The sequence below is a fragment of the Tachypleus tridentatus genome, chromosome 9, assembly GCF_004210375.1.
Source record: "Tachypleus tridentatus isolate NWPU-2018 chromosome 9, ASM421037v1, whole genome shotgun sequence".
NCBI classification, from domain to species: Eukaryota; Metazoa; Arthropoda; class Merostomata; order Xiphosura; family Limulidae; genus Tachypleus; species Tachypleus tridentatus.
The window spans coordinates 86,177,408-86,193,371 of NC_134833.1; the positions used below are offsets into that span (position 1 = coordinate 86,177,408).

The following is a 15,964-nucleotide window of genomic DNA, read 5'->3' on the forward strand; positions in this document are numbered from 1 at the left end:
CAAAATAAATTACATTAATACAATATGGGTTGAGCATTATCTAACGGTTATTGTCTTGGGATATACATTAAACAGGAGAAGATTTTAGAGCTGATAAGACTGAGGTATTCCCCTCTTTGAAATGTGTGTGTGATAATAAACAGTCTATCCTGATATCCATATATAATGTATACATACATAATTACTACTATTTGTAATATCTGTTCTATCATTGTTATTTGTTAAAAATAAATGCCACTCAGCAGCTACTTATTTTTACATCAAACAAACTTAATTCATGTATATATATATATAGGACATTTGTTTGTCGTTAGAGATGAAATTGTTTCTTCGGCTGATTCAACCACTTAATCATATTCATATATGTTTTGATATCTATTTTAATTTTATATTTTCTGATGATTTTAAGAACTCCGCAATGCACGTTATTGTTACAATAGGTTATAACAGCCACCTACTACATTATTATAAGAAAATAGAGAATAATATCGAATTTTTATTAGCCTTTTATTAAGTACGTTTTTCAGTTAAGTACGTTATAATTCAGTTATGTTTAAGGTGTTGTCGATGAGTTTGTTTGAACAGATTACGTTTCTATTCAGTTTTAAAAAATAAAAATGACACTATTTGTTTCAGTAACCATAGAAAGATGTAAAGTCATTTTGAAGTTTAAGAAAATTTATTGCCTAATGTAAACATTGTTTGTCTATACGTTTGTTAATGTAGTTTTGTATATCTTGTGAAAATAATATTAAAAATACTCAAGTATATTTCTTTCCCTTTTGATGCAATTTATAGACACTCTTTTTCATTAAAGGTTTTATTTGTGTACTAAATCCGAGTGAATTCACATGTTGTGTGTTTGTATATACGTATGTAAATATTATGCTTATTAGAGTTCTTTAAATGTGTTTAACTTGCTATTATGATAGTTACATACTGTCTAGGATCATTCTTTCTTTTTATGTATTTGGAATTTATCCTGAAAAGTAATACGAGAAAAATATTTTCTTTTCCTGATAATGTATTCTATAATTTTTATACACGAGCATATGAAATGTTCTGTATATTCTGTATGTTTCCATCTATTTTAGTAATGCATAGATTTTCGAATTTTTCTGCAGTTGTTTTTTTTGTAGTTTTGGCATAAAACGTTTGGTCTAGAAAGTCATTGAAATTTCTCAGATTGTTTAGTGTAAATATTATTGTTTAGTTTATTTTTAAATGAATATTTTATTATTGTTGAGTTGTTTAGGTTTTCTTTTGTTAAAAGAGAACTAAAAGCAGTCGATTATTGGAACCTGTATTTGTAATTAATTGATTTCAAGAATATAGCGACAAGACGGTTAAGTTATAAACATATAAATAGTGCAAGATGAGCGGGAAAAAGACAGAAGAAAAACAGGAAAGTTGAGAAGGTAAAGTTAATTGTCGTAAGAAGTAAAGGCTTAACGATTAATATGTCAGAGGAACACTGAAAGTAGAAGACAAAATAAGAAAAATAGTTTATTTCCTCAAAGAAAATTCTAAAGTAATTAAACGAGCCTTATTGGACTTTGAGAAAAAGACATATTGTCTTCAACATGGATGAGCATATCTGGGAGCTAGAGGGGTAGCAGTTTTAAGGTTCTTCATATAATGTTTCTTTTCATTATATTATTTATCACCATGGATTTGTATATACATATAGAAATGCTTATACATAAACCAGTATATTAGTTTATTCAGTTTTATACACTCATCAATGAGAATGAAAGGCATGAGGTTTAGCCAAAGGTTTCTTAAATTAAGTTTACTCTTTAGTAATAATATTTTCGCTGATTTTTATCTCTGCATTTGTATGGGTATGAAATAACGAGTAGTTAAAGTATTTTATGAGTATTTAGAGTAAACGTATTTCTTGTTATTAACTTTATGAGTAGAGATGTGTATTTGGTTAATGCAGTCTTGCTTTTTTATTTAAAATAGTGTGCTTGAGCACAGAGTGGATGAAAAATTTTGAGCAATTAGATTTTAAGCGTATGTGAATATTTTTAAATAACCAAGTTTTTAATATGGTGATCTAATTAATTTGTTATTTAATTGTATCAACTTTCACAAGGTACAGTTTTCTTTACATATCACTTGAATGATGTTTGATTTTGAGATATATGTTTTTGTTTAGGTGTTGTATAAAATGTTCCTTTTCGCGTTGGAATAGCATGGAATCTTTATTAAAGTTTTATTGAGATGTACTGAGTGTTAGAGGGCTATTATCTTATATTTAATTTTGCATTATTATCCAATTTACATTAAATTTACATGACATATTTCTCGTATATTTCGTAGGAACTAATATTAAAGATAAATAGTTGAATTAGAAAACCAGTTAAATTTAGGTTAAGACATTATATTTTTAGTAATTTATGTTTTATTTATGATTCAAATTGCATACTTAAAAGATGTTTTTTTTGTTAAGAATAACGCACTGAAAACAGATAGGCTTATATACAATTTCTCTGAAACTTCTAACAGATAGGCTTATATACAATTTCTCTGAAACTTCTAAGTAGAGTACATGCTAATCTTACCTGCAGGAGATACAGTCGAACATTTTCAGTAGGAATTTCGGATTGTAATAGTAAACATCCAATAACTCATTGATATCATGCAACAAAAGATCAACCGAAAATATTAACATCTCATAAAACGTTTGTACAAAAATACAGTTTTTTATATATATTGTCAGTGGAATAGCAGTATGTCTTCAGAATCACTCTGCTAGAAACCAGGTTTCGATATCGTGGTAAGCAGAACACAGATAGCCCATTGTGTCGCTTGATGTTAATTCTAAACAAACTAACAAATAAATAAGTAAGCTAAAATTGTAATGGTTAAATCCCACTGTTGTCCAAGGTCAGTGGTTGGTGTTGTAGACTAAGTGTAATTCCTATAATCTATAAGATCAAAAGTGTTTACAATTTATACAAATTACTTTTATTTGGCTTTGAAAGAAATGTGAAAGGAACTAAAATTAAAAAGGAAAACTTTCCAGAAATTTTTAAATGGCCGAGGAGATTTTTCAGTTCTTTTTAAATCAATTAGAATAAAAAATTTAATAAGATTTATTTCATCTTTAAATGTTTTTGTTGGGAGCCCCTACGGAGCATCTTGTGAACTTTTGTGTTGTTCTGACCAAAGACGTAGTCAGGACTAAGTGGGTGAGACCAAAAGCAAGATTGAAATAATTATGTTTTAAGTAGGACCAACAATTTATAAAGTAAGCTTATAGTTATTGTTGTATATCTTGTTTTTTATCATAAAACGTTATTTAGATTATACTGTTCGTCGTGTAAAAATATATTGATTTCGATAAATATGAACTCGGTCTTGGTCTTCCATAGCCATGACTACATCTCTAGCTTTAACAATAGTTTTATAACATTTAATCCTCAGAAAAAAACAATGCATTTGTGAATATCAACAGCTGCCCAGTCAGTTACTATTTTCTATTATAAATAACAGAAATAAAGACTTACTAGACAACGTTGTTCTGCTCAATCAGAACTTGTGAAAAAATATACAGGTTTATGAAACCAACATTACTAATTTTTAATATAATTGCTTTCTCAGATGAAGATATACATACCTTACGTTTTAAGTGTTTATGGAGTGAACGCTATAGGAATGAAATCGCGAACTTACTATCATCCCTTACAAAGAATTCGCCCAGAGTCAGGTTTGGAAAAAGTTTACGTTTCCCTATCTGGACCTCGAGTTGCAGATCCTACGAAAGAAAATACTTACTTCGTGTACCTGGAAGCTTGTAACAATTCTTTGTTTCAACATGTACAATTTAATGTAAGTTGATGTTACAGATTTTACTGTGAACTATGTTTTTTATAGTATAGTTTATATATTAAATATATAACATACTTTGCATAGTAAATCAAGAGAGCTGCAAAGATTTTATAGTTTTTTATATAGATAAAATGCATAATACTGAATGTCTAATATGCAATATTCTAGAGTGTGAAGAAAGGCAGCTCAATAGGAAATAAACTAATGCATGCAAAACCTCTGTATTCTCTTATAAGGGAATAGTTGTGTTATCGTAATTAGCTTTGTGCGGTTACTTTGATCATAACGTTATATACATGTACTTTCAATCACAAAGCTTTAAACTTATATTCGTCCGCTAAGGCGTGGATTGCTATTATGTACTGAGATTAAATAAATTATAAAAAACTATATTGGAGGTTTACTATGTCGTTACATTTCACGTAGCACATACTTTCAAACATTATCAGCCTATCTGATGTAGCCCTTATGGGTTTGTTTGTTTTTGGTTTTTTTTTGGAATTTCGCACAAAGCTACTCGAGGTCTATCTGTGCTAGCCCTAATTTAGCAGTGTAAGACTAGAGGGAAGGCAGCTAGTCATCATCACCCACCGCCAACTCTTGGGCTACTCTTTTACCAATGAATAGTGGGATTGACCCTCACATTATAACGCCCCCACGGCTGAAAGGGCAAGCCCTGATGGGACGTTTCCTCTCCAGAAGGCCACTTATGAAGTTAATCAAGTTCACAAAATAAAATCCTCTCCTAGGATTTTTATGTGTTATTAATATTCACACTTTGTTTATCGTGTTTAAATTACAACATCTGAATGTTGATTCTTGGCGACCACAGTGGATCTATATTCCTTTGATTTTCAGTGGCATCACATAAGAGGATTAGCCAAATTTAGGAAATTTTAAATCGACGGTCTGAGTATAGCTTTATGATCTGAGTGTATGAATATTTTGTGCCGGAAGGGATTGTAACACACGTTTGCATAAAATGTAGAATGTAGTTCTGATATATCATTTCACCGCGAAATTATATCGTCCGCTTTCGTCATGTATCTTACTGATTTGCATATATAAAATTCATTTCATATGATATACCTAATCCTATGTAGGTGTACAATATAAACAATTTGATTAAGTAGTCCTTGTTCATTCCTAGGGTTTGAAAAGAAAAAAAATAACTTTTCTTAAAACAATCACATTTGTTAAATATGATGATGAAAATCTTGTGATTAATAAAGCAAGACATGAAATACCAGAAAAATCAAACAAAATGATATAACAAAGCAATATAACTAAGTGGATTTCTTAAAATATAGAATGAAGACTAATGGTTTATGAAAAGTTAGAAACCAAAATTAGATAATTGAGCAATATACCATTATCAATGACTGTAACCAGTAAAAGGAACATTATGTGTATAAAATTATAGAAGAAAACAGCCTTCACTAAGCATCAAATCAATTCAAAAATATTCTGTAATATGAGACGCATATAAAAAAAAAAAATTGACTCAAAATCGGACTATTGGTAAACGATCGAAAATCTTTTAGTTAAAATCCAAAATAGAAAATCCAAAATGAAGATGTACAATGCTATTAGTTATTTCTGAAAACATTTTCCAATACACAAAGTGCATTATGTAAAGAAAAATGAATATAAAACAGATGTCACTAATTATTAAAACGACAGCAGTAAATTAACACGTAGAAGACAGTTAAAAGTGGTTTTATTGGTTACAAATTGAGTGTTTCCTCTCTAGTAAAATAGAAAGCAGGAAGTCAAAACAAACTACAGCTAGAATACAGCATCCTTATAACATCCATATAAATACTTCACAGGCTAATAGGTCATTGCTCCAAAACGGTTTGATATCGACCATGAACCTTGACTGTAATAAATGAAGCAGTCAAATAATTTTATTGTTTACAATATGTACACAAATCAAGCACAAATTAACAAACAACGATTACAAAGATAATTATATGCATTACATATCAAAACGAGAGAAACATTAAAATGGTCTCAGTCTAAAATCCGTATAGAGAAGATAAGTTTTACTACTTATGATATATGTGATGTAGAGCAAATGAGGTTGCATATGGTTTCTCAGTGACAAAAGTAGTTTCATAAAAGTCATAAGAGCAAAAGAATTATGTTCACGTTTTTTAATCCTCTAAAGACGTAAAATACATAAATTCATGAGTACTATTTTTAAATCAAATTTGTGTTTCAAATACATCGTGTCTATTTTAAAGCTAATTTAAGAATACGTCACATGCAGGAATTGTAACAAGACATGTTGGTATAATTTTTAACGATATAGAGAAATGAATAATAGATCCTCTATTCAAAATACATGTGTGATGCTGGGTCAGAGATTGGAGGCTAACATCAAAATTGAGATATGTTGAAAGTCTATTACGTGTTCAACGGCATTTAAAATACACATAGTCGAGATTAGCAATATAGAATTAATGGATGAAACAAGGAGGGACATTCACTTTTTATTAATAGAATTAGGATATGATGCATTCGTGGTAAAGAGCATTGTATGTTCTTCCATGAATCTGGTAGATGTCACAAAACGCACGACTTCGTGACAAATCTGGACAGCTTAAAAGATTTATTCACAAAGAAGTTTCTAATACACATTACAAAACTGCCACAGGACTCAGAAACCATAGTTCCAAATAGTATGATGTTTTCTGTTTTCAGGATACAAAATTATAGAGCAGGTGATTCCCATAAAACACTTATTTTATAACAGATTCTTAAGTTCTCTTCAGTTGATTCATTACATTTATTGAAAGTGTAACATTGCGATTATATCACACTCATTTAAAGTGTTTGATTGTGATTGAGCTCAGCCGAAGCTCATCAGAATTATTTATTTAGTCATTAATAACTCGCTGTAATACAATAATACAGTAGTGAATCATATATATATAGGTTGTATTCGAATTTTAGATCCTATGGAGTGTGAATACCTCTGATTTTAAATTGCCAGTTTTCTGGGGCTCACAGATGACGATTTCAGAGTTTCAAATGAAAGGAAATGCCTTCTATGAGATCTCTATTTCAGGTATCTTTATTTTTGAAAGATTCTTAATGGAATAAATAATAAAATTAGCCTTTTATAGCAAAACAAATTGTGTTTAAAAGTATAAAACCAATTTTCTTCAAGACATTCAAGTCATTTGTTACGTAATTTAACTGGCGCGATACTTCAAAGGTTTTCACATTAGTTCGAAATATGTGGTGAAAAGATACATATGGGACGAATGTATATACATATTTACATATATATGAAGCATAAAGTAAAATTACACTTAAGGTACTAGATAATTACGGAGCTGTCTACGATACGATTTTAGTTTAGAGTACATACATATATAATATATATATATATAATATAATTAATAATAGTAGCGTTAAGTAAATTAAAACAAGTCAAAGGGGAGGACTGCGTTAAAAGCAGCAAAGCCAAACCTATGACTAATTATATTAGTTTGTTATAACGAAAATTACGCCGAAACAAAAATAAAATACGCTGTATTAATTGAAAGGATAATGTGGAATAAAACATACTCCATGTGACTGAGGTGATGTCGGACTAACACTGCGATGGGAGTACACCGTTTATTCGTCTTATCACCCATTCGCAAGTCTCATGTAAAGAAATAGCAATAAAAATAACAAGTTAAATAACAGATATAAAAACATAAATTAGGAGAGCGAAATGTAAGTGCTCAAGCCAACATCATCCCACATCTATATCACCCTTCACTGTCTGCAGACAGTTGTGGGAAGGTGACTACTCTTCAAAGTAAAGAAGAAGAAAAAAAGAAAGAAAATAAGAACAAGAAAAATAAGAACTTGGGGATCAGTAAGTTAAATAAGTTTACCTCTTGAAGTTAGCGTTCCAGCTCCCATTATGGTAGAAAGGCACTAACTGGTAGCCCAGTAAACGAATTAGATTAGTATGAAAGGTCCCATCCAGTTATCTGAAAAAATAAATACTATAACTCCCACGTACTACCTATCAAGCATATAACTACCATGCTCTAAACAAGCATTTATATGCTGTAAGGTGTACATCTGAATAAAGCAGTGACAAGTTCTTAAATGATCTTATCACAACTAAAAGAGTTGCTAATACGCATATATAAGAAAACGCTAATGAAATGTAAACGTTGATTATGACGTTATTTATTATGAGTAGTTACTTTTATTACTCAGTCCATAATAAAGTAACAATCAGACTATTACGTTTAGAAAGACAACAGAACAGTTGTTGTTCATTATGTAAATTTCTGTATCAACTTTTGTAGAAGCAAAACACTATTTTATTCTTACAAGAAGGCAAGGTAAGAAGAGATACAATCATGATAGGCCTATTTAGCTTTTAAGTTAAAATATAATTCAGAAATCAATAAAAATTTACCAACATATTACCTGTAAAGTAAGAAAGTAAAGAGTTGAATTAAAAATCGCTTCTAAATGTCAGTTAAGACCCCAACTTTTTTTATAGTTTTGGCTCTTCGCCATTATAACACTTGTTATTAATGTATAAAGGATAATAAAAAAGAACGTTATAAAACAAAGTAACTTATTTTAATAGAAGTATATAGAACTGAATATTTGAAAAAAATATTTATTATTATTTTGGAAAGCTATTACAGTTACATTACATGAAGCAATTTTCAAGAACAAAAGTTAACTATAATTCATTAAGTAGCAAAATCAGTTACATAGCTTGCAGCTTCTCGTTATAATGTTTACGTTTTGTTGAATATGCTTGGTATATATTTTTTTATATTTATTAGTATTATGATTATTTTCTATTTTAGGCAAGCTGGTGTGATAATCTTAAACATTCTTTCAGTTAAAAGTTATATAATGCAGAATATACTAAGATCACCATAACCTTCATCAAAACATATTTACACGTTGTTTCACAGTGAATTCACTTACTTTTATTTTACAGTTTTGACAAACTATCCGGGCCTTCTTTCAACTAATGCATCTATAACTGTGAAAACTACAACAGCACCACTTATGGCATTTGTTCCATCCTTATATGAAGTTTATTACAACAAAACCTTCTGTCTAGATGGTTCGTTATCTACTGACTTAGGACGACAACAAGGAGAAATGACGTTCTTATGGATCTGTACACAAAACGATAGTAACGGCTGTTATGTTCATGACAAGGATGGTAGAGGTCATATTCGGTTAGAACAATTGTTGCAAAAAACTACAATGTCCTCTTTATGCATTCCGGGAGGATTATTAAACCCTGGGCTGTGAGTTTTCTTGATATGAAAATGACTTTATAGTGTTTTTTGTTCTTATTATTGCAGATAATATATGTAAGTTAAAATTATTCAACATTAAGTTATATTCCTTAAATATATATATGATGCCTTTCTTATACTATGCTCAAACCAATAACTATTTAAACAACACTTTGTTTTGATTATAGAAACATAACGGTTTAAGACAACATGGAACCTATTGATCCATCGTTTCAATTAAACTAAAACTATCAACATATATTTTGAAAAAAAAAGAAAACTCTTAAACCAGACCTTATCATTCATATACCTATCAAGCTCTCACTTCATTTAAGTTTACTGTTTCTACAATTTTCGAAGACAACCCATTTTAAAGGACAACCGCTCTGTTAGAAAAATTAAATTGTCTTAGCTTACTGAAGGTGACCCTGCCAAAATTTGTGTTTTAATTCTACTATTTTCATTGTTAAGCATAAAAGTACTATGCACCAGCACTCCCTTTATGTCAATTCCCTTTATAATCTCTAATAACGCAGTCAGATCCCTGCATCTTTTCTTTTCTGAAGAGAAAACAATTAGAAAAAAATTCAATCTTTCTTCGTATGACAATCTCTGCATCACAAGCACCATTCTAAAAATACTCTTCCGAGTGCTCTTCATCAATTCAACGTCTTTCCTGAGGTAAACAACCTAAGACTAAACATAAAATACCATATGTAGCCTAAGTGGTAACCTGTTCAGGAAATTATCGCTTCTATAGACTTATATTGAGTATTTCTGTAGATGCAACTTAAAGTCTCATTTATCCAACCGATATCAATTGCACACTTCTTGGATGAATTTATGGAGTAATTAACTATTACTAAAGCTCTTTCTTTCGTTACACTGTTAAGGTTATTCCCACTCAAATTATAATTATAATTCAAATTATGATAAACCACATGCATTATCTTGTATTTATTGTAATTTAAATACATCTTACATTTAGTTAACAAACTCACTAAGTGATCTATATCCTTTTTTTAAATCAGCAACAACCTTATTATCATCTGCAAATTATTGACTATTTTTTTGGTCTATGTGATTGAAGTAAATCAAAAAGTGTAAAGGTCCTAAGACTGAGCCCTGAGGTATCTAACTCATGACAATAATCCAGTTTGACTGAACTCCATTTCCAACCAATCTCTGCTTTCTTCTATCAAACCACTTTTCTATCCAGTTTGCTAACTTATCCCCTTTGCCTATACAGCTATTTTTTTCACAAGACTTTTATGTGGCACCTCGACAAATGCCATTATTTTCTCATAAATAAATAAATAAAATTTAAGCATAATTAAATTAGTTATGTAAAACATTGTAATAAAAATTACACAACGCGTTGTTTGAATTTCTTTCAAACCTGCATGAGGTCGAACTGCACTAGTCGTCTCTAATTTAGTGGTGATATATTAAAGGGAAATCAGCTCGTCAACACCACTAGCTGTGGTACTCTTTTGCCAACGAATAATGGGATCGATTGTAATTTATAACATCTCCAGGGTTAAAGGGGCAAGTACGATTGGCGACAAGAATTCAATTCTACAGGGTACAAATCGAGCACCCTAGCTGTTTCAGAATACACAGTTACTAACTGTTGGTTTCAAGTGCTGTTGTACATATAATATTCGTAATAACGTATCATCATTAAATATAAGTATAAGCAGAAATTTCCATAACCTTCCATAAAATTAACTTACAACGAATGAGAAGTAATTACAAATTATAACTTTAGATGATCATAGCATTTGAGATAAATTAGTACGACACATATCACTGCTGTTCAGAGGTGGAGTCAAGTACCAAGAGTACAGCCAAAGATTAATATTTATAAAGATAACAAATGGTAAGTTACTTATTAAAGGAGCACCAAATATCCAAAATATGTTCGGTAAATAAAATATTATGCTTTTAAAATTTTAAACTGAACAGAGAAAAATAATTTGTTAAACATACCACGAAGTATGTTTATCACAACTATTCCTGCTTTAAGTAACTTCTTCCTCTTAACAAAACACATGCAGAAGGCAACAGAAAGTATTAACTAATGAGTTATAAGTTAAGAAAACTCTTATATAAAAGCCAAAATGTAAACATGTTATGCCTCGAAATAGTTCAATAATAATAATAATGATACTTACTAAGCAAAGTTATTATGATCTGAAATAAGGCAAACGAAATTATTACGAAAACTTATTAGATTTAATTAAACAAAGACGTAAGATCATTACATAAACGGAAATTATTTTACAGCTCATATAATCCATGAATAATAAGAACTTAAAAATAAAAAAAAAGTGTGGTAAAACAATGGTGATTAATAAATGAGTTTACAAGCTCGGCTCAAGCCCTGTAATGTTAAACACATTGTATTGTAACTAATAAATTATAATATAACTAATTTGGAATATTTGTATTTGGAAATTGAAACTTCAAAAGTAAAATTGAAAAAAATTGAATTTGATTGTTTCATTATTGAGGGCGATATTTAAATCCAGATCATGTGCGTCGTGTTTTTCTTACCAATGTCAGCTATGGGGAAAAAATTATTAAACTGTGTCACGAAAACTTTGATAATTAGTTATAAGAATATTATCGATATATCTATAAGATAGATTGGTGTAAAAGGTTTTACTATTTCGTCTTTCTTATTACGATTTCATTTCCAATAAAGATAGTTCAGCAATTTGCAGGGTGGAGTTTCCTCGAAGTTCGATTCCTCATATTTTTGTAAGATTTACTAGTTGAATTACACAAATGGTTTTTGTCTGAAAACTCGTTAACTTATATATAAGGAAGTATGTCGTAGCTATCTCCTCTCATAACTTTTCACCACACAGTTTCGAAGCAAATGTCCAAAGCTCGTTGTTGAGACATTGACTTTCAACTTGAATATATAGGCTTATCAAAAAAAGCTGCTCTACATACAATATACAGGCACTTTGTAAATACCTCCTTCCACGAATTTGTTAATGTGTGGTAAGGAAACATAATAAATATTATAAATGTCCGAAACTTTGAATAAACGGCAATTTTGTTTCTGCTTATAACAAATTACTGAAAGGGATAAAAGAGATTTTATTATTAAATAAATTATTAAAAGGATAAATAAATTAACATATCAAATATTATTTTATGTTTAGAAGAGAAAAAAACTATTGACGATACAAAACATTTAAATATAAAAAAAAATAGATATTTTCTGAACTCGGATCTTATTTTATCTAACTCGTAAATTAGGGTTGCGAGGTCGAAACTCGTCGCCGAATATGCCTGCCTTTGAATCAAAGGACGTTATAATGTGTCGTTCATAAAGAGTAGACCAAGAGTTGGCTGTTAGTTAACACTGTTGATGAATATTCTCTCTATTAATTCTATGCTAGTTCTATAAATTCAAAATTAGAGAAAGTGAGCACACATAGCCACCGTACAACTTTACGCGAAATCCAAACAAAAAACCAAATCTGACACCAAGTTATCTAAACTACGAAAAAAGTTTATAGATTGGGATATTGTAAAAGCATACAATACAGTTTCTTTGAATTCTAGATGATCGAGATTGATTACTCCTGTTTAATAGGTTTTAGGACAATTTATTTATACAGTTACAGTAAAACATTGAATATCACATGTATACTTTATCAAGTAAAGATTCCATTATGTTGGAATTCTGTCGTACGTATAAAATTTAATGACCGATTATATATATATATATTTAGACTATTTAATAAATTCGCTGTACGGAGAATGGATCAATTATTGCAAAAAAAAGAGCCGTTTCTTTCCCGTTAGTTACAGTTTTACGCTGCTGGTGTCCAAAGACGTCCGAAACGACAACAAAACATGCATCGTCAAACTTCATGAAAAGCAAGATAATAATGAGATAGTCATTCAAAGAGCTACTAAACCTAGCCGAACTACAGTGCTAAACAGTTTTGTTCGTACCAACGCCAGAAGACGTTTATTTTGGGATATAACTCGAAACAAAGGTAAATATTTTCATAGTCGTTATTATAGGATTACCATTATTTCTACAGGTATGCTAACAACACTTATGACTAATCTTATTTTTTGTCGTGGCACAAGTGAAATGTTATACTTTCGTTTTTGTTACAAAACCATGCAGGAAAAACAGGTACGAGGTTACAAATTCAAATCTTAAAACAACTTTATAAAGAAGAAATTTGTAATAAAATAGAATTTGACTCAATAAGTAAACATATATATAGCCAGATTTCATATAAATCTGTGGTTAAGAGGCGCCGTTTGTCTTATTGTTCAAAAGAAGCTGCCTGAGCGGGCGGAGATCGTCGATTAAGTAGAGATCAAAGGATGACAGAAAAGGGGTTACATAATAATTATGCAATATGTTTCCACCTGCGATTTCAAAACTGATGTGTAATAGAGGAAAGATGCCGACATCCTAAGATTACATAACTAATACAAAATATACAAATCATCTTGATATATTAAGCTTATATACAACTGACAATGCAATATGAGTGAGGTTCAATCATCCATGAAGACGCTTTGGTATAACAATATAATTATCAGAGAGTGCAATGTGTTAAACTTTATGGGAACAACTAAAGTCTTAAAATTAATAATTTAATTTAATTTGCATAACGTTATGTCTACAATTCCATTTATACAGAAAACATTAAATACATTTTACAATGGCGGATAGTGTTTCGATAAAAAGATAGTTCAATAAGAATGTTGGCTGTCTCAACGTAGAATAAATGTTCCTACTTAATTACATGTAACACTATTATTTGTATTCTATATTGTTGATAACAATGAATTAGTTCTTGAGAAAACATTTTACTTTTTGTAGATTTGTTGGTAAACTTATATTTTAGAGAGGCGGGTAGTGTTTCTACATGTGGAAGGTGTTACTGTGCTACTGTAGAAGTGCATACAGATTTTCTCTTGTTTTCTCTTATGTTTAGGCCCTGCATGGCCAAATGGTTATGGTACTCGACTCGTAATCCGAGGGTCGCGGGTTTAAATCCTTATCACACCAAACATGCTCACTCTTTCAACCGCGGGGACGTTATAAAGTGACAGCTAATCCAACTACTCGTTGGTAAAAGAGTATCCCAAGAATTGGAGGTGGATGTTGATGACTAGCTGCTTTCCACCTAGTCTTACACTGATAAATTGGGTCTGGCATGGCCTAGCGAGTTAAGGCGTGCGCTTCGTAAACTGAGGGTCGCGGGTTCGCGCCCGAATCGCGCCAAACATGCTCGCCCTCCCAGCTGTGGGGGCGTTATAATGTGACGGTCAATCCCACTATTCATTGGTAAAAGAGTAGCCCAAGAGTTGGCGGTGGGTGGTGATGACTAGCTGCCCTCCCTCTCGTCTTACACTGCTTAATTAGGGACGGTTGGCACAGATAGCCCTCGAGTAGCTTTGTGCGAAATTCCAAAACAAACAAACCTCTTATGTTTACGGTTCTTATTTGTATATTACATGTGTTTCTATACGAGGATAGTGTTTGTATATAAATAAACACAAAGTTACACAGTAAGCTATGTGTGCTTTGCCCACCAAGAGTACCAAAACCCGGTTAGCAAACATATCGCTGTGTCACTTGGGGGTCGGGAGGCAGGAGGTTAGTGTTATTAAAAGATTTTATGTTAGGTTGAAATGTTTTTGTAATACATAATGTTTCGTTTTCATAAATTCTGAACGAGACGGCTGATCGTGTTTTTAAGATTTCGTAAACATTTAAAATACTGACAATAGTTTTTGTTTCTATATTTAATCATACCTTTTACATTTTCTGATGTTCTGTAAATATAAACAACTATCGCAAATTATTTTTTATAATTAAAATACAATTTCTATTCCCCCTATAAAGAATACTTATATTTAATTAAATCTTATATTTAGCTTTATAAGTTGATTGCTAAATTTTAAAAGATCTATGTAAATAACTGTGTTTTAACTATTACTATTGTAGCGATAGTATTTTTACAAAACTGTGTATTGATGAATTAGCTAATTGATTTCTATTGAAACATATCAATGCAGGTATAAATAAACTTTCTTCTTCAATAAAAGTTAAGGACATAATAACTGGGCTGGTAGGTCATTATTTCAACACATCACTGACACATGCTAGCTGATGGCAAATTTAGAAAACTTTTGACCATTTTAATCATCTGTATCTATTTCCGTATCCTTTAAAACCTTACTTTATCTATGGTGTAACATTTAAACTTATTAGTTTACGAAGCCATCAAATACATTTTTCACCAATAAAACAACCGATTAAAGCGTTGACGGTCGTAATTTTAAAAGGAACTTTAATCATAACTCTAGTTATTGTTCATTGACGATTTCAAAGGTGATATTTTCTTAACACAGATTTTCAAACAATGTTTCAGTAACATACGATGCATTAATTTTTCAATTATATTTTATAGAGAGATCATATAATATATAACAATAATAAATTACAAATTATTGTTGTATGATTTTCTTATATAAAACTCACATTTCGTCATAGCCCAGCATTCTATCATTATTATATGCAAATAATATAACAGACACTTAACAACACTTCAAGTAAATTAAAAGAGTAGATTAGCTTTCAAACAACTTTTGTAAATTATGTACATATTACTATTGTTCATTTCAGCTCAATATGTAAGATTTTTTGTATAGTTTATAAACAAGAATGTTTACTTGTATTTCAACAATGGTTTGCAACAAAACCATTTTACACTCACTAATCAGTAAAATTCAAACTTTTCCTAACATTGTTCGTAAATTTAGACAGTGCCAGC

The 15,964-nt window shown here is 30.4% G+C and overlaps 1 protein-coding gene across 1 annotated transcript in view; it reads left to right on the top strand.

Moving 5' to 3' along the window:
- The window catches only part of LOC143227417 (uncharacterized), a 108,645-nt gene that overhangs the window by 58,264 nt on the left and 34,417 nt on the right, over positions 1-15,964 (top strand). The window contains exons 25-28 of the mRNA XM_076458870.1: positions 3,613-3,840; positions 6,802-6,916; positions 8,822-9,140; positions 12,960-13,156. Of these exons, the coding sequence (XP_076314985.1) occupies positions 3,613-3,840; positions 6,802-6,916; positions 8,822-9,140; positions 12,960-13,156 (859 nt within the window). The remainder of the gene's footprint in view (positions 1-3,612; positions 3,841-6,801; positions 6,917-8,821; positions 9,141-12,959; positions 13,157-15,964) is intronic.